This window comes from Poromitra crassiceps (assembly GCF_964638095.1).
Source record: "Poromitra crassiceps genome assembly, chromosome: 4".
In the NCBI taxonomy this organism is placed as follows: domain Eukaryota; kingdom Metazoa; phylum Chordata; class Actinopteri; order Beryciformes; family Melamphaidae; genus Poromitra; species Poromitra crassiceps.
The window spans coordinates 29,615,882-29,641,168 of record NC_139626.1 but is presented as its reverse complement, the minus strand read 5'-3'; the positions used below and the strand labels follow the sequence as shown (position 1 = coordinate 29,641,168).

Genomic DNA, 25,287 nt, shown 5'->3' with positions numbered 1-25,287 from the left:
CTGCACCAGCCCCCTGCGTGGTAGCTTGCCTCCATCGGTGACAGTGTGTGAATGTAGGCATATTGTTAAGTGCTTTGGATAAAAGCGCTTTCCAGATGCACCGTACAGTACTGCGACCAGTACAATCTGACGATTTGTGGTAAATGTGTATATAAGTTAAGGACCAGTTGACCAGACAGTGAAGAGTCATTTTCACAAGACATTTTGGGGGGCAATGTCTGTATTTGTGAAATGCTTAAGTGTCTCTCACATAGGAATGCATATAATGCATATTTAAAAAGGTGGAACAAAAGAAATAAGAAGTTGTTTTTGCAGCTCACAATATAGTGCGTAAAGGCAATGGCTCCTTAAACGATATCGTTCCCTGTAGTTGTTCTACAACATACATGGGCAACATACGGCCCGCGGGCCGTATGCGGCCCGCGGGCGCCCCCTGTGTGGCCCGCGATGGAATTGCAAAAAAAAAAAAAAAAAAAAATTTTTTTTTTTACAGTGCACTTGAACGCAACATGCAATATACCCGCTGAATAAGTGTCCAAATGTTCATGTTATTCTGGGCAATACTCTTCTGTTATAGCATTTCAGTCTGAAATATGGAGTATCTTTCAATAATATTTATGACTAAAAGGCTAAAAGTAATCTCATGTGTAAGAAATGACTGTTCTACATTGAAGTAGAAATTTAAATAATTATCTTGTTGGTTTTGGATTTATTTAGCTTCAAGAGTGCATTTTTGTTCTTGTGTGACCCTCAACACAGGCTTTGAGAATCCCAGGCCACTTACTGATACTTATGCTTAAATTAACCCACTCATATTCTGGTTTATTTCAAGAAAAACATTTCGGCTAGTGGAAATTCTAATTGGCTGGTAACTTTAAAATCTAGCAGCCATATTGGCAGGTGGTGAAAAAAGTTAATTTCAAGCCCTGCAGGGAGAGCAGGTGGTGACATAGGAGTGAGTGAGGAAAAGGATCAAATATTGGTGGTTAAGACTGAATAATGACATCACAATTGTTAATTTAAAATTAGTTATTCCTCTAAACCTGGCTTCAAATGCCCCAAATTTTTCGTGCTGGCGCCGTTCAGCCCTCAGCAAAATCTGGTAGCGAGGACATTTTTTTGTGGCCCTCTCTATCATCAAAGTTGCCCATCCATGGGTTACGGCATGATATTAATAATATTTGTTCGGCCCCCGGCAACAATCTGGGTTTCTCATGTGGCCCCCCATGAAAAATAGTTGCCCACCCCTGTTCTACAACAACAAAATTAATGATTTGTTCTAAAACTCGGTTACACACTCCAAAATAAAACGTTGAAATCTGTTGGAACTTAAAAGTTCCTTCTGAAGGAAATTACACTTAAATGCAAAACTGTAAATGTAAAAAAGTGTAACGAGTTTTAAAAAGACATTTTTAAAGGGTGGATTTTAACAGCTAGATGTTAGTACTGCTAAATAATTAAAATAATATTTTTCTGCTACAACTTTAAGCATAAGCAGCAACCACTCTGCAATGTATGCAACAAATGGTGTGACATTTTAGTGTCCCTCATAGTAATCCGCTGAAACTTGGACTTGGCGTCCTCGGCCTGTCCCACATTATGAGGAAACGGGAGTCAAGTCGCCGTTCCGTTGTTCCAGCTCTGACATGTCGGTCATGGGGGTTTCACACTTGTCGTCAGTGTTGACCAGGCTGTACCGACCAATCTCTGTGTCTCTGGACGGCTGCTTGGTCCTGTCCCGCAGGACGGAGTGGATGAACCCCAGCGGGACGGGCATCATGGCAAATATGATCAGTAAAGACAAGACAGCCAGCGCCCAGCCAGGGTACTCCACCTTCACCTCAGAGGCCTGGGGGATGGGAGGGGGGGGGGGAGTTAAACATATTGTAATAATATAATCACTTAAGAAGTGAAAGGGAAGAGCCTGATGTTTCATTGGTTTGCATTGAAATCAGCGAGAAATGATCAAAACGGCTAAAAATCCACCCTTCATCTACTTTTTGTTCTTTTTCTTCAGGCTGCATTGTCTACTTCAGACACTTCCCAGAATTCCTTTTTGACAACCTCCAGAGAACATCTGCTGGTTTTACATGCAGGTGCAGAGAGTGTGTGGAGCCGAGCGTAAGTTCAGACAGGAAGACGTTTTCCATTCACTCACTCACTCTCCCTCTCTTCTCAGCTCCCCTGCATAACAGCAGATTAGGGGGCGTTAGCCGCTTTTGCTAAACCAATCAGTTAGCCACATCTTCCCATTCAGCCAATCTCACCATTAGCCGGCAACCTTAAAAGCTGTTCTCCTCTCCTCTCCTATGCTGTCTGCTGTCATTTCAGTGCCATTTGCTGCAACCCTCATCCACGCCATTCACCTCTAGGTCAGAGATTTCCAGAAACCCTCTTCTCGTCCTCCCATTTCTCAGAGTTCATCACCAGCACCAGATCTAGACTCCACAGGGGGTATCCTATTCTACTCTCGGCTTCACTACCCCCTTCACAATCACCATGATCTCACTCAAATGTCATCTACAGTCACACAAAGTACATTTCAGTGAGCTTCAGTCAGCTTGTACATACAGGAGCGTGAACCCATTGACCTTGCATTTGTTTCTGCCCAACTTTCCAGAGCTACTATGAGGAACCGCATGGATTGTGGTGAGAAAGAACTGTACCAATCAACACCATCATTGGTAAGTAGCAAATAGGGCTAGACTTTAAAAAATGTGAATCCCTTTAAGAGCAAGAGAACAAGAGTCTTTTGGGGCATTCCTTTATAACTGGGAACTGGTAATCTGACGGTTCAAAGGTCATGAGCTGGGACGGTGACGTCACCAGAGCTGGTATTTCCCATTCCAAACTCGTAGGAGCCTCAGCAGCCCCGACCTCAAAAACCCAAGATGGCTGCTCCGCGCAACAACAGTAGTTATAATAGTAGTAAATGCTGTTTATTAGCACTTCTGTCTTGTTTGTGTCTCATTAAATCAGCTGTACACACAGCACTGCCCTAACTTCTATTGTGTGGACATGTTGCTGCAGTGTTTGTATGCGCAAAATGCCACGAAATGCCTTGTTATCAACTGTTATTGCTAACAATGGCTAGCGACTGGATCTGACCGGATCTGACCAAGAGCTGACTCGTTTAAGCGGATGTGACACAATTCAACAGTGAACTTCCCAGCTCCCAGTTTTCTGCAAATGGAACGCTAACAAAACAGATGTGATGTCATTCAACCGCTACATCCCAGTTTGTTTTCGATAAAGGAACGGCCCATTTCCCCAGTCAGAAACAACAGCAACAACAACAACAACAACACACAACATGTCTTGTTTTAGGGTGGGTTTGTACTGTATGTGTGTAGACACTTTCCCTACCTGCTCTTCATTCCAGGACATGTATGTAGGTGGTTTGAGGAACATGCGGATGGTGCTGGCTCCCAGCAGCCCCACCATCGCGATCAGGCAAACGTATTTCCACAGGTATTTATAAATGACACTGGGACGCCAACCCAGCATTGCCTCAATGTCGTCGAGGAACCTTCATAAAGACACAAAGAGTGGTGACGGTTACAGAGTTTTTGTGCCTAATGAGCCTAATAGAGAACTAACCTAAAAAGCCTAATAGAGAACTAACTGAGATGATCTGAAAGTTGAATGAAACTCAAAAACTCGATGAAGAGAATGTTTCACATTCTATTTGAAAATAGCGCTCACCTGTCAGCTCCATACAGCCAAGACACACTGAACGTCTCAAAAACCACCACAATGATGAGTGGGAGGGTGGCGGAGTAATCATCGAACATCATCACAAAGTAGTTCCCACAGCGCTGGGTGAACAGCAGGCCAATCAGAAAGCCCATGATGCAGCTGAACACTGTGAAACACACACGCATCACATCTTTTATGTCGACTATTTTCACATGGTGGAACAATATTATTTCACAATAACACAAATGGGATCATACAGTGAGTGAACAAATCAAAACTATCTTATCCACCTTATTTTTGAATGCCCCACTGTAAAAAATAATTGTGGGTACAAGGTCCGGTTTAACGTGACTTATTGTTGCAGCTTGCCATTAACTTTGTTATACTCGGCTGCAGACCCCAATTATAAACCGGAAACTGGAGTACGTTATAAAAGTTATAAATATAGTCACGTTATAAACAACTAACCAACGCTGGGGGTCCATATGCAAACAGTGTTACTCGAAATGGTTAAAAGTTAAATCAATTTGGTCATTCAGTGGCGTTTTACTGCCATGTAAAGTAACTATTACACTAGCCGCTAGCATTAGCCACAGTAGCAGACTACCCACAATGCATTACGTTATCCCAGCACCCGAACGAAACGGCTGTAGAGCAGAATGGCTCTGCTGTAAAATCCTCATAGACGTTTCTTTTGTCAAGTTAAAACCATAGACTGTAAAACAGTCTATTACACCGGAAGCGGAAGAAGCACCCATCAGGCATCATGGCAGCTAGAAATAAGGTGGATATCGTAGATCTCAGATGTGGGCGAGGCAATGCTGTTCTACAACATCGTACACAAAGGTGCCCAGTGTATCTCCTTTTGATACATTAGCGAAACATAATTTACGATGCATCTTACTAGTTGTAGGAGCATCACTTGGAACGGGTGTGTACCTGTGAACTTGGTCTTGTTGTTGGCCAGAGTTTTGAAGTTGTCGGTGAGGGGGGCGAGGATGCCCTCCATAGTGCCAAACATGGTGCTCAGGCCCAAGTTGAGCAGCATGAGGAAGAAGAGCGCCGACCAGAAGGGGCTGCCAGGCAGGAGGGACATGGCCTCTGTGAAGGCAATGAAGGCCAGGCCTGTACCCTCCACACCCTGCGCACAGGACAGGTGCACAGAAAGCATATAGAATATAACATTTACTTGGGTTCCTTCAATTAAAACACGACATCAAGAGATCTTGGGATGTCTGATTGATAGCACAATCAAGTTAGAGTGGTATCACGCAACATTTCCCCGAAGCCGTCTTTACCTTCTGCATCTCCTTTTCCAGCTCACAGTCGGTGAGGTTGCCAGGGACTTTATCTCCGTAGTGTTTGAACCAGGTGCTGTAGTCCGTCAGGGCCACAGAAGAGGGATCAGAGTAGTTGAAGCCCGGCATTAGGTTCTTGTCTACCTCACCATCGAAGAACCGCTGTGACAGCTGATCCAAATTACTAAGGAGAAAACAAAACAAAAGACAAGGCGACAGTAAATCCGTCGTATCCCACGAACGATAGATCATGAACGATAGATGATGAACGATAGATGATGAACGATAGATGATGAACGATAGATGATGAACGATAGATGATGAACGATAGATGATGAACGATACATCATGAATGATACATCATGAACGATACATCATGAACGATACATCATGAACGATACATCATGAACGCTAGATCAAGTTTGGTCAAAATTGGATCTCTGACACACATGGATGATGATGATTTTGTGTACGCCTTTCGATGCATCCGTTTATCCTATACTAAAAACATACCTGGCTACCGGTAGATTCCCTGCCTACCAACACGAGGGTTGCAGGTTCGCTGCCCCCGTGTTACCTCCGGCTTGGACGGGCGTCCGTAGAGGCACGATTGGCTGGTGTCTGCGGGTCGGAAGCTGGAATGAGGGTATGTGTCCTGGTCGCTGCACTAGCGCCTCCTCTGGTCAGTCGGGGCAGAAGGGAACAGCTTGATCCTCACACGTGCTATGTCCTGCCGGTGAAGCTCCACGCTGTCGGGTGAAAAGAAGCGGCTGGCAACTGCACATGTATTTGGAGGAAGCATGTGTGTGTCTACGGCTCTCCCCCAGATCAGCCGAGGGGGTGGGGCAGCGACTGGAGCAGCAGGGGGAATTGGCCAAGTACAATTTGTGAGAAAATGGGGGAAATGAGGGGAAGAAGAAAACATACCTGGCTACACATTCCATGGCTTTTCCTTTGGCGCGGAAGCCCAGCACCGCAAACACCACCAGAGTGGCCAGCACAGAGGTGAGGAAGTTGATGAAGGAGACGGTGAAGGCGTCACGATGGCAGTTGTTGTTCTTAGGATTGTAGGAGGAGTAGGCGATGATGGAGCCGAAGCCCAGGCCCAGAGCGAAGAAGACCTGTGTGGCTGCCTGCCGCCACACCTGCACGTCCCCCCAGATCTCCAGCTGTGGACGCACGGAAGGAGCAACAGATGTGTCATGGGGGAAATGGGTCACCTTCGCCCTGCCTTCTCTACACGCGACCAGACACACTGCAGTAGCTGCACATACCTTGGGGTAGAACATGTAGCCGATGCCCTCCATGGCCCCGTCCAGCAGGAGTCCTCTGATGAGGAAGCACAGGAGGACCACGTAGGGGAAGATGGAGGAGAAATACATCACCTTGGAAGAGAGAGGGGATGAACACATGAGCAAAGGACCTGCAATTAAATCACAGGCACAGGCCAACAGTCACTGACCAGCAACCACTGACCAGCAGCTACAACACACTGACCAGTAACCACTGACCAGCAGCTACAACACACTGACCAGCAACCACTGACCAGCAGCTACAACACACTGACCAGTAACCACTGACCAGCAGCTACAACACACTGACCAGTAACCACTGACCAGCAGCTATAACAGACAAGGAGGGCTCTCAAGAGGGAAGGGACAATAACTGGTATTACTACAGATCAGTTTAAGCCCCTATCCCATGGATGTTTTTTTTTATTGTCTTCTACGTGCATGAATAAAATCAATCAATCAATCAATCAATACCCTGGTAAATAACAATAACATGATGCCACCGGCACCGCCTCTAATTTGTATTACCATTGTATTCATACTGCGATAATAACTGCCAGTGCCTGGGAAGCTGAATAACAAAGTTAATGACACAGACCCAGGGTAGCCTAAGAGTTCACTAGCTGGATGGAGGAAGGCCTAAACTAGAGGTTGGCTGTACCTTTGACCACAGCCTAGAGGAGGCCTTTCTAACCAAGATGATGAAATACCAACAGCTAGAACAGACCATTTCACAGCTGGTTTTCATATTTGGTAGCCTAGGTCAGGGATACTCAACTTGCTTTGCCCGGGGGCCACTTTCGTGAAATGATAGAAGGCCAGGGGCCAGTTAATAAACAATCAATATAATTTTTTCTGTAGCAGATTGTAGGTTTTTGGGGTGTCAGTCAAAGTTTAGTCTGACAATGTTGCACACCGGATAGTTAGTTAGGTTAAGTACATACATAAGTGCCTGGGTAGCGAGCAGACGGCGGTATTTGACAATTTAGCGGCTAAATCATAGATTATTGAAAGATATTCCATATTCCAGGCTGAAATGCTATAACAGAAGTGGAGTATTGGCCAGAATGACATGAACATTTGGACACTTATTCAGCAGGTATCTTGCATGTTGTGTTCAGGTGCACTGTAAAAAACATTTTTTTTTTTTTTTTTGCAATTCCATCGCGGGCCACACAGGGGGCGCCCGCGGGCCACATGGGCCGCCAGTTGAGTATCACTGGCCTAGGTCATGTCCATAAGCTGGTTGCGAGAGGCCTTCAGATGGTTGGTCTCCCAAAGAGAAGGGCCAAGCAGTTAGTGAGATATTGTTCAATATCTATTATCGGCAGCCGCTCAATATCGAGGAGGCGCTGCTTTTTGTACCCATGAAGTGGATACTGACCGCTATCTTGCATTACAGTATAACTGTATATCAACCTGCCATGCCCATGTTATCATCCTGTGTGTTTCTTATGTGTATGTATTACTGTGGTTGCTGTCTGGGCACTCATGTAACTGACTGACTCCCAGCATTTGACTGCACTATTACTGTTTATGTCATTTGCATACTTGTATTTATGTGGACATAAATACATATTTCATTTGTTCATTTGTGCATGTGTGTGTGTGTGTGCGTGCGCGCGTGTGCGTGTGTTTGTGTTTTGGGGGGGTGTACGTATTTTCTCAATCTGTTTGCTTTGTGAAAAACTGAATCATTTTCAATCTCTAGGCCTCTAATAACTAATCAAATGAAACAACTTGAAACATTTAAAGTTGATTTGCCATCTGATGCAGGATGTTGAGGGACATTATAAATTTAGATGTCCACATAGACAGCATTGTGCAACATCTCCAGGAATCCGGGGGCTCATTTCCCGACAGAGAAACACTTTCAGTTTCAAGTTTAGGAAATATGTTTTTAGTTTTAGTTTTATTTTATTTTATTTATTTTACTTGATTAGTTTTTATTGTACGTATTTTATTAGGATTTGTTTGGGTTTATTCTTAATTGCACTAATTGTCTTTTATTTCATTTTAGGCTCATATTTATTGATTATTCAATGTGCCCTATTTCCCCATGTTATCCTCCCCCCTGCGTGGCAGGCACACCCACGCGTTACCCGCAGACTCTGACAAGTGCTTGATGCACTCATACTGTCACACACTTACACACATCCAGGCATACACACAACAGTGCACATTTTATCACAGTCACCTCAAGGACCGCAATGGAAATAAGCTGTTAGCTTTATTGCGTTTTTTATCCTTTTGATAATGGTGGGCCTGTGTATGTATATATGTATATACTGTATGTTCATTATCAATAAAGAACTCAATCAATCAATCAATCAATATAGTGAAAATAAATTATTCGCCCTTTTCCTTGGGACCCCCTGCAACTCCCTCAAGGACTCCTGGGGGTTCCCGGACCCCACTTGGAGAACAACTGGCCTACAGTACAGCCCACTATAAATACAAATAAGCACACAAAGCATCATGAACTGTATCATTATTCACAACGATAATATCTAGATTTCGCCTCCCTATAGGGAGTTGTTCCAGGCATGTCCAGCTGGGGCATGGTGGAGAGTCAGAGCGAGGGCTAGGTGGAGAGATTATCTCCACACTGGCCTGGGAACGCCTCGGGATCCCCCGGTCAGAGCTGGCTAATGTGAAAGTGAAAGTCTGGGGTCCCCTGCTGGAACTGCTACCTCCGCGACCCGATCACCAGATAAATGGTTAAAGATGATGATGATGATATCTGGATTTCTAGATCTATGTTTGATGACTTCATGGTGAAATGTGTGTGTGCGTGCCCGTGCGTGCGTGCGCGCGCGTGTGTGTGCCCTGGAGTGGGTGACTTCATGGTGAAATGTGTGTGTGTGTGTGTGTGTGTGTGCGTGTGCGTGCGTGCGTGTTTTGGGGGGGTGTAGTTTGCTTTGTGAAAAACTGAATCATTTTCAACCTCTAGGCCTCTAATAACTAATCAAATGAAACAACTTGAAACATTTAAAGTTGATTTGCCATCTGATGCAGGATGTTGAGGGACATTATAAATTTAGATGTCCACATAGCATTGTGCAACATCTCCAGGAATCCAAGGGCTCATTTCTCGACGGAGAAACACTTTCAGTTTCAAGTTGATTTACTTACCTAAAAATTCATTGGAATTGTTGATCATTGATTGAGTCTTGTGCCATTCAGCAAAAAAATAAAAGGGAAGATCACTATTTTGCAACTCCGCCGCTTTGGTTTAAGGCAGGGGTGGCCAAACTGCGGCCCGCTGCCCATTTTTAAGTGGCCTGCCATGAATTTGGCTTTCTTTTTTTTTGCCGGTGAAGCTTTTTTCATTTTTTCGTTTTTCCATTTTAAAGTTTGAAACAGAAAAACGGAAACGGAAAAACGTTTTTTTCCCCATTTCGTTTTTCATGGAAAAACGAAAAAAAAACTGATACTGATAATACTGAATGTTGGTGAAATTATCTCTGTCTTAACCTGTTGGCACAGGAAAAGATTTGAAAACATACAGAAATACCCATTGTAATAGGTGAGCACATCAATAAACTATGTGTCATATATTTATTTAGATGGAAATTCAATGTTTGATGGCACAAGGGTTTTCTGCCCCCCCCCCCCGCTTTCACTCTCAACAGTTTGAAAATTGTTTGGCCCGCAACTCCTTATACATTTCTGTATGCGGCCCACAACCAAAAAAGTTTGGCCACCCCTGGCCTAAAGCTACAGATTGTTTCATTCATTCATTGTGTGGCAAAAATAAATGTGATGACATAACGGTAATAAAATGTCTTGATATATGCTTGTGTATGTTTGATGCCCTCACACATGGAAGTTGATAATATGCTTGCGTATGTTTGATGCCCTCACACATGGAAGTTCCTTGTGAAAAAAGCTATCTGTATCAAACAGACAAACTGTAGGCGTCTCCAGGCAGCTTATTACCAGGGCAGATCATCTATTGATTTTGCCCTCTGACATGCGTCCACACCTACGCCAAGAATTCCAGAGATTCCATCACCCATGGGAACCCAGACGTCTGAGCCCAGCACATGACCAGGATTTGGTCTAACTGGGAAGGCTTATATTAGTACTGGTCAATATGAGCAACCTTTGCAATTTGGTTGACAATTTCACATTTTGGCGGGTGTTTATTTCAAATAATCTCTCGTAAAGAAAGCATAGCACTCATAAGCAGTTACTTTGCAAATACTCCGCTTTGATCTTTTCTAACATGGAGGGCTGAGAACACACACACACACACACACACACACACACACACACACACACACACATTGATTAACAAGACTAACAAGATCCTTCTACGAAACACACCAAGACGCGGACAAAAATAGACCTACGCCAGTCAGTCAGTGGGATGTTTGAAACACTAACTTCAACTATAACCTGACTACTAGTAACCAATCTGGAAACTCTTTAGTTAAGCAGGTGCTGCTAGAGTAACAACCCCCTGGCCTTCAAAACTCTGTATCGCAGAGTTGCTGGATACTGTACAATAGACCCATTTCACGGGGGCCATTTTGTGCCGAAAAGGCAGGGTAAACACAGGTGCAAGCAACGCACTGATAAGGGTTTCCAAATTCAAATCTTGGAAGTTGGAAACCCTCATTAGTGTTTTGCTTGCACCTGTGTTTACCCTGCCTTTTCGGCACAAAATGCCCCCCGTGAAAAGGGTCTATTACGCTTCTACACAAAACTGCCACAGCAGGTGGGACCGTCACCTTGACAGAAGTCTTGATACCCTTGAACATTCCCAGGCACACGATGGTCCAGGCCACCAGGAGACAGCAGGTGATGTAAGGGTTAAAGTGGCCCAGCTGGTCGATGGAGTCCGTGACGTCCAGGGCCTTGCGGTACCAGAAGTATGTGGTGGGGGAGCTGTCTTCACATTCCTTCACTGGTGTGAAGAGAGAGAAAGAGATGCTCACTCGCTGGGCCATGGGCCTTTTTCACAGCAGCCATTTTGTGTCTAAAAGGCAGGGTAAACCGGCGCAACCAAAACATTAATGAGGGCCCCAGCACTGGGACACATAAATGGATTGGAAGTTGGAAACTCATTGAGTGCCAATGACGTCGATCGACGTCAAAGTAAATAGTGACGTAGAGTGCCAATGACGTCGATCGACGTCAAATGCGTTTTTTGACGGTGGGACGTGGATCAAAGCCTGCTGCATCTCCTGTACAAATATTGTAGCTATTGAAGGTGTATAACCTATTTTACAGACCCATTAGGTGGCGACAGTGCTCTCCAGATTAGAGAAAGGTCAGGAAAACAGCAGGAAAAAGCCCCGTGATGAAAGAGAAACCGCTCATGCTGCAGCCAGAGCCATATAGATTGCTCTGGCTGGAGCTGACGTTGGCTGCGAACAGCAGTCAATCCGCGCCCACAACTGAGCCTCTCTGTCTCTGCTGTATAGTTTCTCCACACGATTAGCCGCCAGAAAAGCAGCACCCGACGCCGAAGGGCCAAACCATTCTCAGCAGTCCGGTTTGGCTTTTCCGTGTCGCGCTGGGAGCCGGCGCACAAAAACGGAGCACTCCGAAAATAGACGCTGGGTGCGTGAGTGTGTGAGTCCGTTCTCCAAAAGTGGCTGGCACTCAATGAGTTAATGTTTTGGTTGCACCTGTGTTTACCCTGCCTTTTAGACACAAACTGGCTGCTGTGAAAAAGGTCACTGGGCATCTTACTAGTCTGTTCTGGGCTGATACACCGCTTTGATCGGAGACAGTTCACGATCTAGCCTTCAGCTCACCTTTAAATAGACTTGGTCACATACTGTAATGTGTGATATTGTCATATTGAGTGTTTACCTGTTACGTTGCCCGTTTTTGGACACTGCTGCCAAGGTAAAGGGTTCTGAAACGAGTTCCCAAGGTAGAAAAGACTCCATGCCAGGATCACATTGTAGTACAGCGCCACAAAGAAACACACCTGGGGACATTTGAGAACAAGGTGACCAGGTTTACTAGGTTCCTAAGAACATTAAACATTAACCACCTGCGCCCTTGACCCCCTCCCCACCACTCTGACCTAAAGCATGCCTCCATGTCCTCATCCTCCACCTCACCGCCCTCTTCATCCAGTCACTATATCACCTCACCGCCCTCTTCATCCAGTCACTATATCACCTCACCGCCCTCTTCATCCAGTCACTATCCCACCTCACCACCCTCTTCATCCAGTCACTATCCCACCTCACCACCCTCTTCATCCAGTCACTATCCCACCTCACCGCCCTCTTCATCCAGTCACTATCCCACCTCACCGCCCTCTTCATCCAGTCACTATCCCACCTCACCGCCCTCTTCATCCAGTCACTATCCCACCTCACCGCCCTCTTCATCCAGTCACTATCCCACCTCACCGCCCTCTTCATCCAGTCACTATCCCACCTCACCGCCCTCTCCATCCAGTCACTATCCCACCTCACCACCCTCTTCATCCAGTCACTATCCCACCTCACCGCCCTCTTCATCCAGTCACTATCCCACCTCACCACCCTCTTCATCCAGTCACTATCCCACCTCACCACCCTCTTCATCCAGTCACTATCCACCTCACCGCCCTCTTCATCCAGTCACTATCCCACCTCACCGCCCTCTTCATCCAGTCACTATCCCACCTCACCGCCCTCTTCATCCAGTCACTATCCCACCTCACCACCCTCTTCATCCAGTCACTATCCCACCTCACCGCCCTCTTCATCCAGTCACTATCCCACCTCACCGCCCTCTCCATCCAGTCACTATCCCACCTCACCGCCCTCTTCATCCAGTCACTATCCCACCTCACCACCCTCTTCATCCAGTCACTATCCCACCTCACCGCCCTCTTCATCCAGTCACTATCCCACCTCACCGCCCTCTTCATCCAGTCACTATCCCACCTCACCGCCCTCTTCATCCAGTCACTATCCCACCTCACCGCCCTCTTCATCCAGTCACTATCCCACCTCACCGCCCTCTTCATCCAGTCACTATCCCAAGGCCACGTTCCCTCTATTTACTGTCACCCCCATTCTCAAAAAGCCCAGTCTCGACCCAGCCAATCTCTCCAACTACCGCCCTATCTCCAACCTACCTTTCCTCTCCAAAACCCTAGAACTCCTTGTCACCACCCAACTCCCATCTCCAGTCCCAATAACCTCTACGAACCCTTTCAGTCCGGCTTCCGTCCATTTCACAGCACCGAAGCTGCCCTGGTCAAAGTCATCAACGATCTACTCATCTCTGGAGACTCAGGTGCCCTCAACATCCTGATGCTCCTAGACCTCAGCGCAGCCTTTGATAGTGTGTCATTCCATCCTCCTCCAAAGGCTGCGCCAACTGGGTGAGACTGTTGTTACTTGTATCTGTTGCCTGTTGTGATCTTGTTTTCTATGTACTCATACTGTGTCAGCGTCTTTGGGTCATTGAAAAGCGCTTTATAAATAAAAATGAATTATTATATGGATACTTGATATGCAAATGCTGTATAAACAACTGTATATATACATGCATAATACCCGGAAAGGCATTCTGGAAAATGGAGGACACCTTTTGGACTTATTTTTATTCATTTATTTTGTTGGTGTTCAGCCACTAATGAAGACACTTCACATCACAAAATAACTCCTGGAACACACTGAACTTCACAAACTGATGATATCTAATACACACAGCTGGAGTAGCCAATCAGCATCTTACCACACAGCTGGAGTAGCCAATCAGTATCTTACCACAGACAAAGAGCGTGGAAGGAAAGAGACGACACTCCGGCCATTTTTGGAAACAGAATGCGCCTCGCAGTGGTCAGCTGCGGTAGCGCTGGCCCCTATAATCAGCCTCTCTAAACAGTAACTCAACGGGAGAACACTCTAAACTTTGGGGATTCACATCTTTTCCGGGCGTACTGCAAATCTTGATTGAAGTGGTGTAGTGCAGGGATGTAAAACAACAACCATATTGTGGAAACTAAGCAAAAAAAATTGTTTTATTTTTTTCAAGATAAATAGCTAATGAAAAGGACCCGAGGTTCAACTCCCGTTGAGTTACTGTTTAGAGAGGCTGATTATAGGGGCCAGCGCTACCGCAGCTGACCACTGCGAGGTTCTTTTGGCGCTGTCACGTTTCCAAAAATCAAAAATGGCGGAGGCTGCTGGGCGCTGATGTTGCAATGGGGCAATATGGAGCTGCCATTTCTTTCCATAAAAGTTCTTTGCCACAGAGCTGGAGTAGCCAATCAGTATCTTACCACACAGCTGGAGTAGCCAATCCCTGCCATCTTGGGGGAGATGTACTTCCACACTCCAATGCTGCCCTGCCGGATGGCCTGACCGGCCGCCAGTTCCAGGAAGAACAGCGGGATGCCAACAAGCAGCATGAGCAGCACGTAGAGGAGGAGAAACGCTCCTGTAGGAGAGGAGAAGACACGTGTCAAAACAGTACACTTCCTCTAGAGACGCTTTTCATGGAATTGTGTTTCTAGGGAACACAATTTATCCCGTGCTTTCTCCCGCGCCGCACCCCGACTTTGGAACTCCCTCCCCCAGACCGTCCGAGACTCTCCCTCACTCCCCACTTTCAAAACCCGACTTAAAACCTATCTGTTCTCCCAAGCTTACAACCTCCCCTACCCCTGACCACCTCCTCCAAACCATCACCCTCCGCCCCCCCCCCCCCTCCTCCCCCTGCCCCTCCCTCCTGTTCTCTTCCTCTCCTCTGCTTCTCCATAGAACCTTGCCCTGAACCGCCACTGTTATTTGTACCTGTTGCCTGTATCTGTTGCCTGTTCCCTGTATCTGTTGCCTGTTGCTTGTCTTCTGTTTTACTGTTAAGCGTCTTTGGGTTTTGAAAAGCGCTATATAAAATAAATGAAATATTATTATTAGTTTGGAACCTAGCTTATGTCCTGTCAGGTATTGTACTAGCATACACTGCAACAGGAAGTAAGCTGGGGGAAATTTGGAATGTCTAATGTTGTCGATTTGAAACCGTCTATAAACAAACAAAGAATTATGCTCATGTAAAGTTCAACTGAATGCTGACTGACAAGACTAGGTCCTCACCTCCTCCATTCTGGTGGCACAAATATGGAAACCTCCACACGTTGCCGAGCCCGACGCTGAACCCCACCTGGGCCAAGAAATACTCTATTTTACTGTTCCACCCATCTCTGGCAGGCGGCTCCGACGCACCCTGCTGGCCACGCTCCTCAACAGCACCCCCATCTACCTCCGCCGCGGGCGCTTCACCTGTCCTGTCATCGTCAGTGGGCAAGGGCTGCTTCTCCATCTAGGGGAGGAGAGGTGGGAACAACAACGGGACAGAATGTAAACGATGCACTTCCATCACTGTGGAAACAGAGACTTCATTGGACGAAGCACGACGCTTCCACTTCTCAACAGCAACACCTTTGTTTTGGAGGCGGGGCTTGAGACTGACCATACCCAAATAAGGCAACGGCCAATTATAGCCTTTACTCACGGTGGTGTGCCACAAATAACTCTTCTGATGAGAGTGAGTGTGATCAAGTGAGTGAGTGAGTGATCACAACAGAAATCCTGATTCCTGGGGGGGGGGGGGGTAAAAGCTTGCCTCTCTCTGTCTTATTTCAAATATCAAACATATTGTGATAGTTACCAGGTTAGTACCCGGTGACAGTTAGTCTCGGTTTCCAGACGTTTGGTGAGCGGCGCCAACAGCGCCACCTAACCACCAAACGTCTGGGAATTTACTGTTCCAAATCTGGTTCATTGAGCCCGGCGAGAACGGCCGGCAGCAGACACGCCTACATTAGTACATTTATTATTAGAATTTTATTTGGTAGCGGCAATGCAATGTTTCATAGTTCCAATATAGAGCAAGACACTGATGTGCTGCAAAGAGAGTTTATACCTGTTGTTTATTTTACAATAATTTGTCCTAGCCGAAAGTGGCCGGCTTGCTACTGTGAAGTCATCAGACAGCAGGCTCTGTAACGTAGCCTCGGGAGTCGGGCATAACGCTGGGGGAAAGACCTCTAGCCGCCGGGGCCGGATGAAACACGTCCTATTAACAGGTTATGTTTGTTTCTAAGTGATTAATATGTTTCTCCGCAAACGCGACAGCACCGGTTCTGCATGAGCGTCACTGCTCCCAGAAAGCAGGCCCGCCCACAATTATTATTTACAGCACCACCTAACGTTATGAAAATATTTAAATAGTAATATTCTCAGTCTTACAGTAGTGAAACGGATTAAGACTGAGAGCTGAGTCTACCCGGATCTTAAGTTATCAACTCTCCTATCCAGCACTTCTCTATGTGAATTGTTATAACTACCAGAATTTCTAACAATACTGCATAGATGAATAATATACAAATGTGCCTGTCACACATAAATCACACAATACAAACAAATCACAATAATATGGGATTGGAATTACAGTCTAGTGGGGGCCCAATCTTTTCATCATCTACTATTCTCTCATTCCAAATATTATCTACAGTATGCACGCAGCATATTCTATTTTATATATCAGGTGAGGCATGGTGGCATGGTAGCAGTGTCGCCTCACAGCAAGAAGGTTCTGGGTTCGATTCCTGCCTGGCTGTTTGGCAGTGGTGGTATGTATAGCTGTTATTGTTTTCTGGGTCAGTGTTAACAGATCACCTGACCAAATAATTGATTGCATTTTTTCCCTGCATTTAAAATTAACTATTTGTTTAATGGTTATACATACAGCATCTTAAAGTGTTGACAGTGACGTTAAGTGGTTTAAAAACTCTGTAGGCTATAAATGCTTGCAACCAATTGTGAAATCAGAAAAAAAATGCATCTTCTTATATAAACAAACATGGCCAATGTGAAACCAAATATCCGTGTGAGAGAATGACCTAATGTATTTCATTGTTATACTGCTACTGACTGCTACACATACTTACTGATATTTAAAATGTAGCCTAGCCAAAACAATGTTCATAATGTAAACACTATGGATTATTAGGCGTTCATACATTATACACTGTTCAGACAAAGTCCTATGGGACAGTGATCAGTTGAAGACATGCAAGTGCATGAAAATCTCACTCCAGCCAGCTGGCCTACTGTTGGCAACCCTGAAAGACGTTCACACACATACAAATATGTTTAAAACCAGTGGTTCTCAACGTGGGGTCCGGAGAACACCAGCCAGGGGTCATTGGGTTCCAGGGGATCCCTCGGCAAATTGGTAAACCGTTTTAGCGCTTTGCCATCTAGGATGACTATTTAGATTACTGTCATCTCCTACAGTACAGATAAGACATATCATTATGTAGCCTATAATTATGTAGCTTCCTTCCTTCTGAAGGAAGAATGACTGAAGAGTCTCGCGTTGAGGCAAATAATTCTGGACAAAATGAAAGACAAGTTACCTCTATTGTGTGCTTACTGACCTGACCACGAAAATGTAGAAAAACAGTTGATGTGTGGCAGAGAAACGGGAAGAAAATCGGCGGTAATCTTCAGTCAGTCCGTACAGAAGAGGAACGAGGGGAACACGTGCACCGACTGTCACTGCAATGTTAGTAATGTCAACGTCCGGAGCTGCCTTCTTTACGTACAGCAGCTTTAGTGTAACCATTCGAGTTCTGAGGTCATGTGGACATTTCTAATATTGAGCGTTAGTGCTGAAACTGAAAGCCAGTTGTAGTTTTCTAACCGCTTCTCAAAGGAGCAGTAGTATCCGACGCGGTCTGTTTCTTCCGCATGATGCAACGAGGATGAATGGCCCAGGAGCCCACACACAACACAGAGGTGCCGCGTTCAAGTGCTGTCGGAAATATTGGAATCACAATCGAATGAACGACCCACCAAATTGGTTAATTGAACATCCACTCCTCACTTAACTCTGACAACTGAAGTGAAAGGTCTGAAGGTGGCGGCTGTAGTATAGAAAGAAACAACCCAGCGAGCATTTTTCGGTTGAAAAGACGTTTAAAAAACGTTTAGGGTCAACGTTGAAAAAACGTGCAAGGAAGGTTTGAAAGTGAAAGTTTTTTCACCCACTATTTGCAGACGTGTATTGAACGTTCAGATTTAGACCATATTTCACCAGCATCTTAAATTAAAAATTCAGGAGCGCACACGGGAATCGAACCCCGATCTCCCACGTCCAAGCCACTGCGCTCTGCGTCGTGAGCTATAGATTTTCTTATACTACACAGAGAGCCGGGCATATATATACTCTATCTCGCACACAACTTAGACTACACACAATTGTCAACGATCGGGAGGGCAAGTTATTTTATGTGATGCGTACGAGACTATCATATTATGTAACAGACTAAAATTATGTTGTGTGTGTGTGCATCTGTAGTCTGTAGGCTGTACGGCTTCAGGTTAACTTCATTTAACACGAGAGACTCAGGGGGTACACAGAGCCTCGTATACAATAACATAGCTGCCCAGAGCACCTCGTTCCGCACTTGGTGCAGACCGGTGCAGACTTGCTTTGGTCTAGTCAGTCACGGTATAGCTAGCACGGTACTTGCGCATGCGCGTTGCTGCAGGAACTGAATTCATTATTTTATAGTATTGCGCTAAACTATTAACCATAGTTGTGTCTTGGAAGCTTTTTGCTGGCACCACATAGCCTATATAGTCCCATATTTATGATATTCCATGTGACATAAAATGCGTTGAAATGTAGTTTTCGTGTAGACGAGATTTCAACTCTCAGTTACACAATAAAATGGACAAATGCCAATTCACACACTATCAATATTGTCTCTATTCCAAACTACAACAAATGTTTTAACAATATCATGAACCAAATTGTGTTTTTTTACACGTTGACGTTGTAACCGCATTTTAGCCGGTTGAAAAGAGGGTGAAATTAGGTCTTAGACGTTCAAACCCAATATCACCCAGATTTAAACTAAAAATCAACGTTGAAAAAACGTTTTGTGCTCGCTGGGAAAGTAAAAAAGGCCGGCTTGCCACCAAAACAAAGTGACACATTTCGATTGACGCAGAAGTGTGAAATATGAACGTAGAATGTACACCTGAACGCAGCACTCGCCTCCAGCACCTCCCCTTTGTGGCACCCCCCCCCCCCCTCCCTCCCTCCTCAAGGGGGATGCCAGGTTGACCCACGTAACGTTAGGCTGCCCCGCCTGAATTGTCAAATAACACGTGGCAGATCCTTTTAAATGTGTAAACCCGTGAAAGCCTTGGTGCATTTAGGGCTACCAGAAGCTTTTTTTCCCATGTCTTTTTGTAAGAAAGAAAGAAAAGAAAGACAGAAAAACGGCTAGAGACATTTACCGAAACTGGGCTGATGCAATAGTTTATTTCTGTCAACAAATTTGAATAGTTTTGGGCTTTAACAGCAGTATGCTATGCATCATGATCAGATAAAATGTGCTGTTTTTACGTTTTTCAGTCTGTTTATGTTTAAATGCATATAGCCTACTTCACCAGGCTAAATTCACTCCAATGTAAGTTGATAACTGTCCAGACCCCCGGGGGAGAGAAATTACATGCGGTAGCGGTAGCCTACTTCTGTGCTGTGCAGTCACACTGCCACGTAAGAGCCTGCTCAACAATCTGCAACAACATCCACTGCTTTCACTATAGGAGTAGTCCATATAGGATACTGAAATAGTTGGAAATAATGGCATGCATCCATTAAAAGTAAATACCTTATTATGACATCAAGTTATATAGATTCTTGTCAAGTTGTCCAAATGTCCTCAGCGGGGTCCAGGGACACTATAACCAAAGTCAAACACGCTTCACCTGACCCCGCCTGTTCTGCTCTATTGGCGGGTCTGACGGATGCTTGGAGCCGCAGTCCATCCTATCACACAGACTGTTGTGAAAGATGAAACCGCCGGTGCTGTTGTGTGTGTGTGTGTGTGTGTGTGTGTGCAGGGCCGTAGCCAGGGGAAGAAAGTGTGGACGATTCCAAGGGCCCTTGACTGACAGGGGCCCCCCTCCAAATTTTTTCTTTTAATAATAATAATATTTTTTTTTACAGTGCACCTGGACGCAACATAGAAGATACCCGCTTTAATAAGTGTCCAAATGTTCATGTCATTCTGGCCAATACTCTACTTCTGTTATAACATTTCAGTCTGGAATATGGAATATCTTTCAATAATCTTTATGACTAAAAGGCTAAAAGTAATCTCATGTGTAAGAAATTACTGTTCTACATTGAAGTAAAATATGTAAATAATTAACTTGTTGGTTTTGAATTTATTTAGCTTCAAGAGTGCATTTTTGTTCATGTGACCCTCAACACAGGCTTTGAGAATCCCGGGCCACTTACTGATACTTATGCTTAAATTAACACGCTCATATTCTGGTTTATTTCAAGAAAAACATTTTGGCTAGTGGAAATTCTAATTGGCTGGTAACTTCTAGCAGCCATATTGGCAGGTGGCCAAAAAAGCAAATGTCAAGCCCTGCAGGGAGATTTTGTCACACTCATCGATACATATTTGAGGTTTGTTTATTAATTGGGAAAAGGACCACTGGAACAAACATGCGTGTGTGCTTGCATGCGTGCGTGCGTGCGCAGGTTGCTAACGCCTGCATGAGACAAATGTCAGACAATTATGAAGGCTACTAACAAACAAATTGGGCTACTTTACACCATTGTCATTTTAGGCTTTACACACAATAGCTACTGTATCAAATTTGAATGCAACTCACATCAAAGACATCATGCTATTTTCTTTGTTTCCACCATGAATTTCCAGAGGCCTGAAGACTAAACCATTACAGAGAATGACCTAAAACAAACACACACACGCACGCGCACGAACACGGTCTAATAATAATATAATTCTCTATCCTATACGTCACTGACAGACACCCCTGTCTCTCATCTCAAGAGGAGCGTCATACCATGGAGTCATAGCCTACGCCAAACCTAAACTATCTATTTGTTCAATAAAGTTGATTAAACCTTCCTACGAGTCTCTCATGATTGAAGTGTGGTCTTGACTATATTTCAAACATGAAGACTGACTTTCTACAGCATCACTCAGTTGCACCCCCATGCTGTACACGCCCCTTGTCATTCAGGGTGTGTAAAGGTCTCATTATGCTTTCCGCATCAGTGAGAAACGCGAGTGTCCGCACGGAAAAGTGACGTCAAATCAGCAGACACGCCCCTCCGCAATGCTCCGTGCGGACGGTTTTCGCCTGGCCGTGCGCACCCCGAATTTTGGAACTACGCGGACGCGGATGCGGGCGCGGCTGGGTGGACAAAGTGGAGTTTTCAAGACTCGCGCTCAATTCCGCAAGCAGAAACCCACACAGAGTATAAAAGCTCCACACGTTTCCTCGTCAGGATTCCGTGTCTCTCATTTCCGTGCGGCCGGCCAAAGCGTCAAGCATAATCCAGGCTTTACTCCCTGCTCAAGTGACATCACTGATGACATCACAATTGCTCGAGTGACATCACTGGTGACATCACATTTGCTCGAGTGACATCACTAGTGACATCACAACTCTCCATTCTCCCAATATCCAATCAGTGCAGGACATCTTTCTCTGCTGATTTGCTGAGCCAATCACCTAAGTGGTGGTGGTAGTATATTAATATGGAGCCCATATTATTGCCAGAAATCCATAAGAAGAAGCCGCTGCTCGTGTATGATAATTTCCCTCCAAAAACTATAATTTTGACGCTCAGGTACGATAATTCATTATTTCCCATCTGGCAACACTAATAATGCCTTCTGTTTGAGACATAGCATACAAGTCGGTGTGGTAAATGGCTGATCGAGCAGGGCGTGACGACAGGATGCTATATGATGCCCTCAGTGCAGGAGACCTGGACAAACTGAGGAGGCTTCTGCAGGAAGACCACTTCAGAAGGCAGATCAATGAGCAGGGGTTTTGTAGGTGTTGGTGGACCCCTCTGGTGCTGGCAGCCTACCGGGGTCACGCTGCCTGTGTGGATTACTTGATCACCCAGGGAGCACAGGTAGACCTAGCTGATGAGGATGACTACACGCCTCTCTACATGGCCGTGTGCTGCGGTCACCTGGACTGTGTCCGGATCCTCCTGGAAGCTGGGGCTGACCCCAACAGGAGCATACGCTCAGAGACCCCTCTCTACATCAGCACTAAATTCAACCGCCTGGACTGCTTCCGCCTGCTGCTCCACGCCGCTGGTGTCCTAACCCGTGACATGGCTTCTCTCCTGCTGGAGGTGGTGCTGGATAACAGGTGCAACACGGCCTTCGTCCAGCTGCTGCTGGACCACGGTGCTGACCCGGCCCTGGTGACAACAGAGCAGGCACAGCTGGAGAAGAGGGCGGATCCTGAGGCTCTCAGGGTCTTTCTGCAGGCCAAGAGCTGTCCTCGCAGTCTGGCCCACGTGTGTCGGATCCGGATCCGCCAAGTGCTGGGCACACATCGCCTGAATCAAGTTCACTCCCTACCACTACCACAAGTGATGAAGGACTTTGTGCTCCACCAAAACTGATTATTTATTTTCATTTCCTAGATTTGCTGCCACCAAACACACACGGAGCAGATCAAGCAAAATAACAGAATATTCAACCAAAGCAAAACCCACATCGAATCATCAGGTAAGATTTTGAACCCACACACGCACATGGACAGCAGCGGAAGATTGTTGACAGTTCCCAAGGAACACACCACCAGAAACAATAAGATAAGGAAAATACAGCAGCTCTCTCTCATAATACACCTGTTTCTCCTTTCTGACTGACTTTCTGACTTTTGTTCCCGTAAGACTAAAATTGTTTTCTTTTCTCTCCGTCAGGCAGCGGATTGAAATCTCACTGCTTCGATCAGCTGAGAGAACACTGCACTGGACCGGCACTGCAAAGGCTATATGATTGTGTGTTTTGCCCCCCCCCCCCCCCCCCCGCCCCCCCATCAGTGCACCACTAGGAACACAGAGAAAGTACACACGGCCTTTCTAAATACCTTGCTTTGAGGTTATAATTTTAGACGACTAGTTACATTTTCATGTTAGTTTGTTATATTTGAAAATATAACAAAAATGGAGGATTGATTAGAATTTCAGTTCCATTGGTCTAATTTCATAATAAGCTATAATTGCATACACATAGTTATTGGTATGAGTTATTAATTATAATTGCATACACAGATAAATCCTGATCTATGTACTGTACAGACAGGCAGGCGGCCGATGTTATTCAGGCCCTGACAGGTTGCATCCTCTGATACACATATGCAGCCATGGGTACTATTCCTCTCTCCCCTCTGCTCTTTGGTAGCCAAAACATGCTGTGTTTGTCTCACTATAATATCTTTGACTGTCTGTGTTCCGGCACTGTCCTCATGAACTCTGTAACTATGAATTTCTATATTTCTGTATGTCTATGATGAGGCAGTCTCTTTGTAACCATTGTTACAAAGATGGCTAAATACATTTTTCATAAGACAACTTTTCCTGACTCCTGGCTTCATTTAGTATTTTGATCTCAAATGGTTTTAGCTCAAAGCTGCCCACCTTCACACTCTCGGCAATAGAGGTGTTGCTTATGCAGGAGAAGAATGATGAACACTGACTGTGTTTCAAAGGACCAGAGAATATACCATCAGCATACACCACCTGTGGCCAATCCTACTACTTGGAGAGCGTTAATTGGAGTGTGTCCGTTAAATTCTGTTTATCTTAATATGACGTGAGGTTCAGTTCGCTTTGCACAGAAACAGCCGGGAGAAATACTTTTTACTTTTATACTTGATTACATTTCAGAACCATGGCCGTAACTAGCTATGAGGACGGGGAGATCCGGACCTCCCCTAATATTTCAGAGATTTTTTTTTTTTTTTTTTTTTTTTTTTTATAAAACAATCTGCATGGAAAAGCATGAAAAACACGGGATCGCTTTTATTTTGAAACGAAAGGCAGGTCAGGCAGGAAGTCTGACGCCGCGTCCGCGGTAACTTGATTCCGAGAGAGCAGCAGCATGGTGTTGAGTGATGACTGTCTGTCTGCCTGGCGAGATAATTGAAGGTGAGCGAGCTGCGAGACAGTGAGCGAGTGAACGACAGACAGTGAGTGACACTGACAGATTTTTTAGCAACAACCAAGAAAGTAAGTGTCTAGTCTGTCTCTTAAGTAATGTTACCTGTGTGACACGTTGGGATGCTACTGGCTAATCATGCATGATGCCAATTGCCAAGCTCCCGAAGTCAGGTATGCAGGTGGCTATATGCATGGTTTCAGTTTCATGACCCAATAAGTAACAAAAAGAGGTGGTGTAAAGTTAAAAACAACATAATATATTTTATTTTATTTTTCAATCGTTCCTATCAGGAATAAATAAATGTCCCTCTGTATGTTTTTTTTATTATCGATGATGACTTTGTGTGTTGTGTACGGCTTGGGTTGTGTACCTGTGTTTGTAGGTGTCATTTTGATATGAATTTGGCTAAAACAGTTTGTGTTTGTTAGTTACAATTATGTTGACAGGAGAGCTGAGCAGGTGGTGACATGAAAGAGAATATACTGAATAATGACATCACAACAGTATAATCCTAATGTTGATTTAAAATGATATATTACTCTAAATATGGCTAAAAAAGGGGGGGAAAAACCCTCAAAATTTTTTCGGTGGCGCCCACTGGACCTCCCCTATTTCGGAACCCTGGTTACGGCCCTGTTCAGAACCTGTGATTTATTTTACTTTTACTTGATTAAACAAGTTGAATCAGTACTAACCCTAACCCTAACCCTTTTACCAGAGTCTTTAAGTAGAGAAGTAACTGTACTTCTATACTTAAGTAAAGAATGTGTGTACTTTTCCCATCTCTGCACACAGCAAAGCAAGCCACTGCATATGGAGACCTATAACGGTAAACGGAAGGACTAATTGCTAAGCTAAGTGTAGCTTCTCTCTCCCTCTGAAGGTTAGTGAAGAGGTAGGTAACATTAAGTTTACAGTTACTAGTTTAAGCAGCATACTCGCTCACTTCATCGGTTCCACCACTACAAGACCCCCCCCCCCCCCTCCA

The 25,287-nt window shown here is 45.1% G+C and overlaps 1 protein-coding gene across 1 annotated transcript; it reads right to left on the bottom strand.

Annotated features, from left to right (window-relative positions):
• Window positions 1–528: 528 nt before the first annotated feature.
• LOC310776092 (sodium-dependent neutral amino acid transporter B(0)AT2-like) lies at window positions 529–17,933 on the bottom strand. Its single transcript, XM_083636249.1, has 12 exons — window positions 17,703–17,933; window positions 15,355–15,580; window positions 14,541–14,698; window positions 12,119–12,239; window positions 11,029–11,204; window positions 6,272–6,382; window positions 5,925–6,166; window positions 4,998–5,181; window positions 4,639–4,840; window positions 3,706–3,865; window positions 3,367–3,529; window positions 529–1,849 (listed from the first exon to the last, which is right to left on the bottom strand). The coding sequence occupies exons 2-12, from the start codon at window positions 15,578–15,580 to the stop codon at window positions 1,598–1,600; spliced, it is 1,995 nt and encodes a 664-aa protein (XP_083492375.1). The 5' UTR covers window positions 17,703–17,933; the 3' UTR covers window positions 529–1,597.
• Window positions 17,934–25,287: the final 7,354 nt, after the last annotated feature.

Bases quoted from the DNA above. Each gene is read 5' to 3' on its own strand.
- LOC310776092 (XM_083636249.1), bottom strand. From the start codon at position 15,580: ATGGAGAAGCAGCCCTTGCCCACTGACGATGACAGGACAGGTGAAGCG. The intron at 3,866-4,638 runs GTACACACCCGT...TGTGTTTCACAG, and splicing joins CAACAAGACCAAGTTCACAG to TGTTCAGCTGCATCATGGGC. The intron at 3,530-3,705 runs GTGAGCGCTATT...GTCTTTATGAAG, and splicing joins TGGCTGTATGGAGCTGACAG to GTTCCTCGACGACATTGAGG.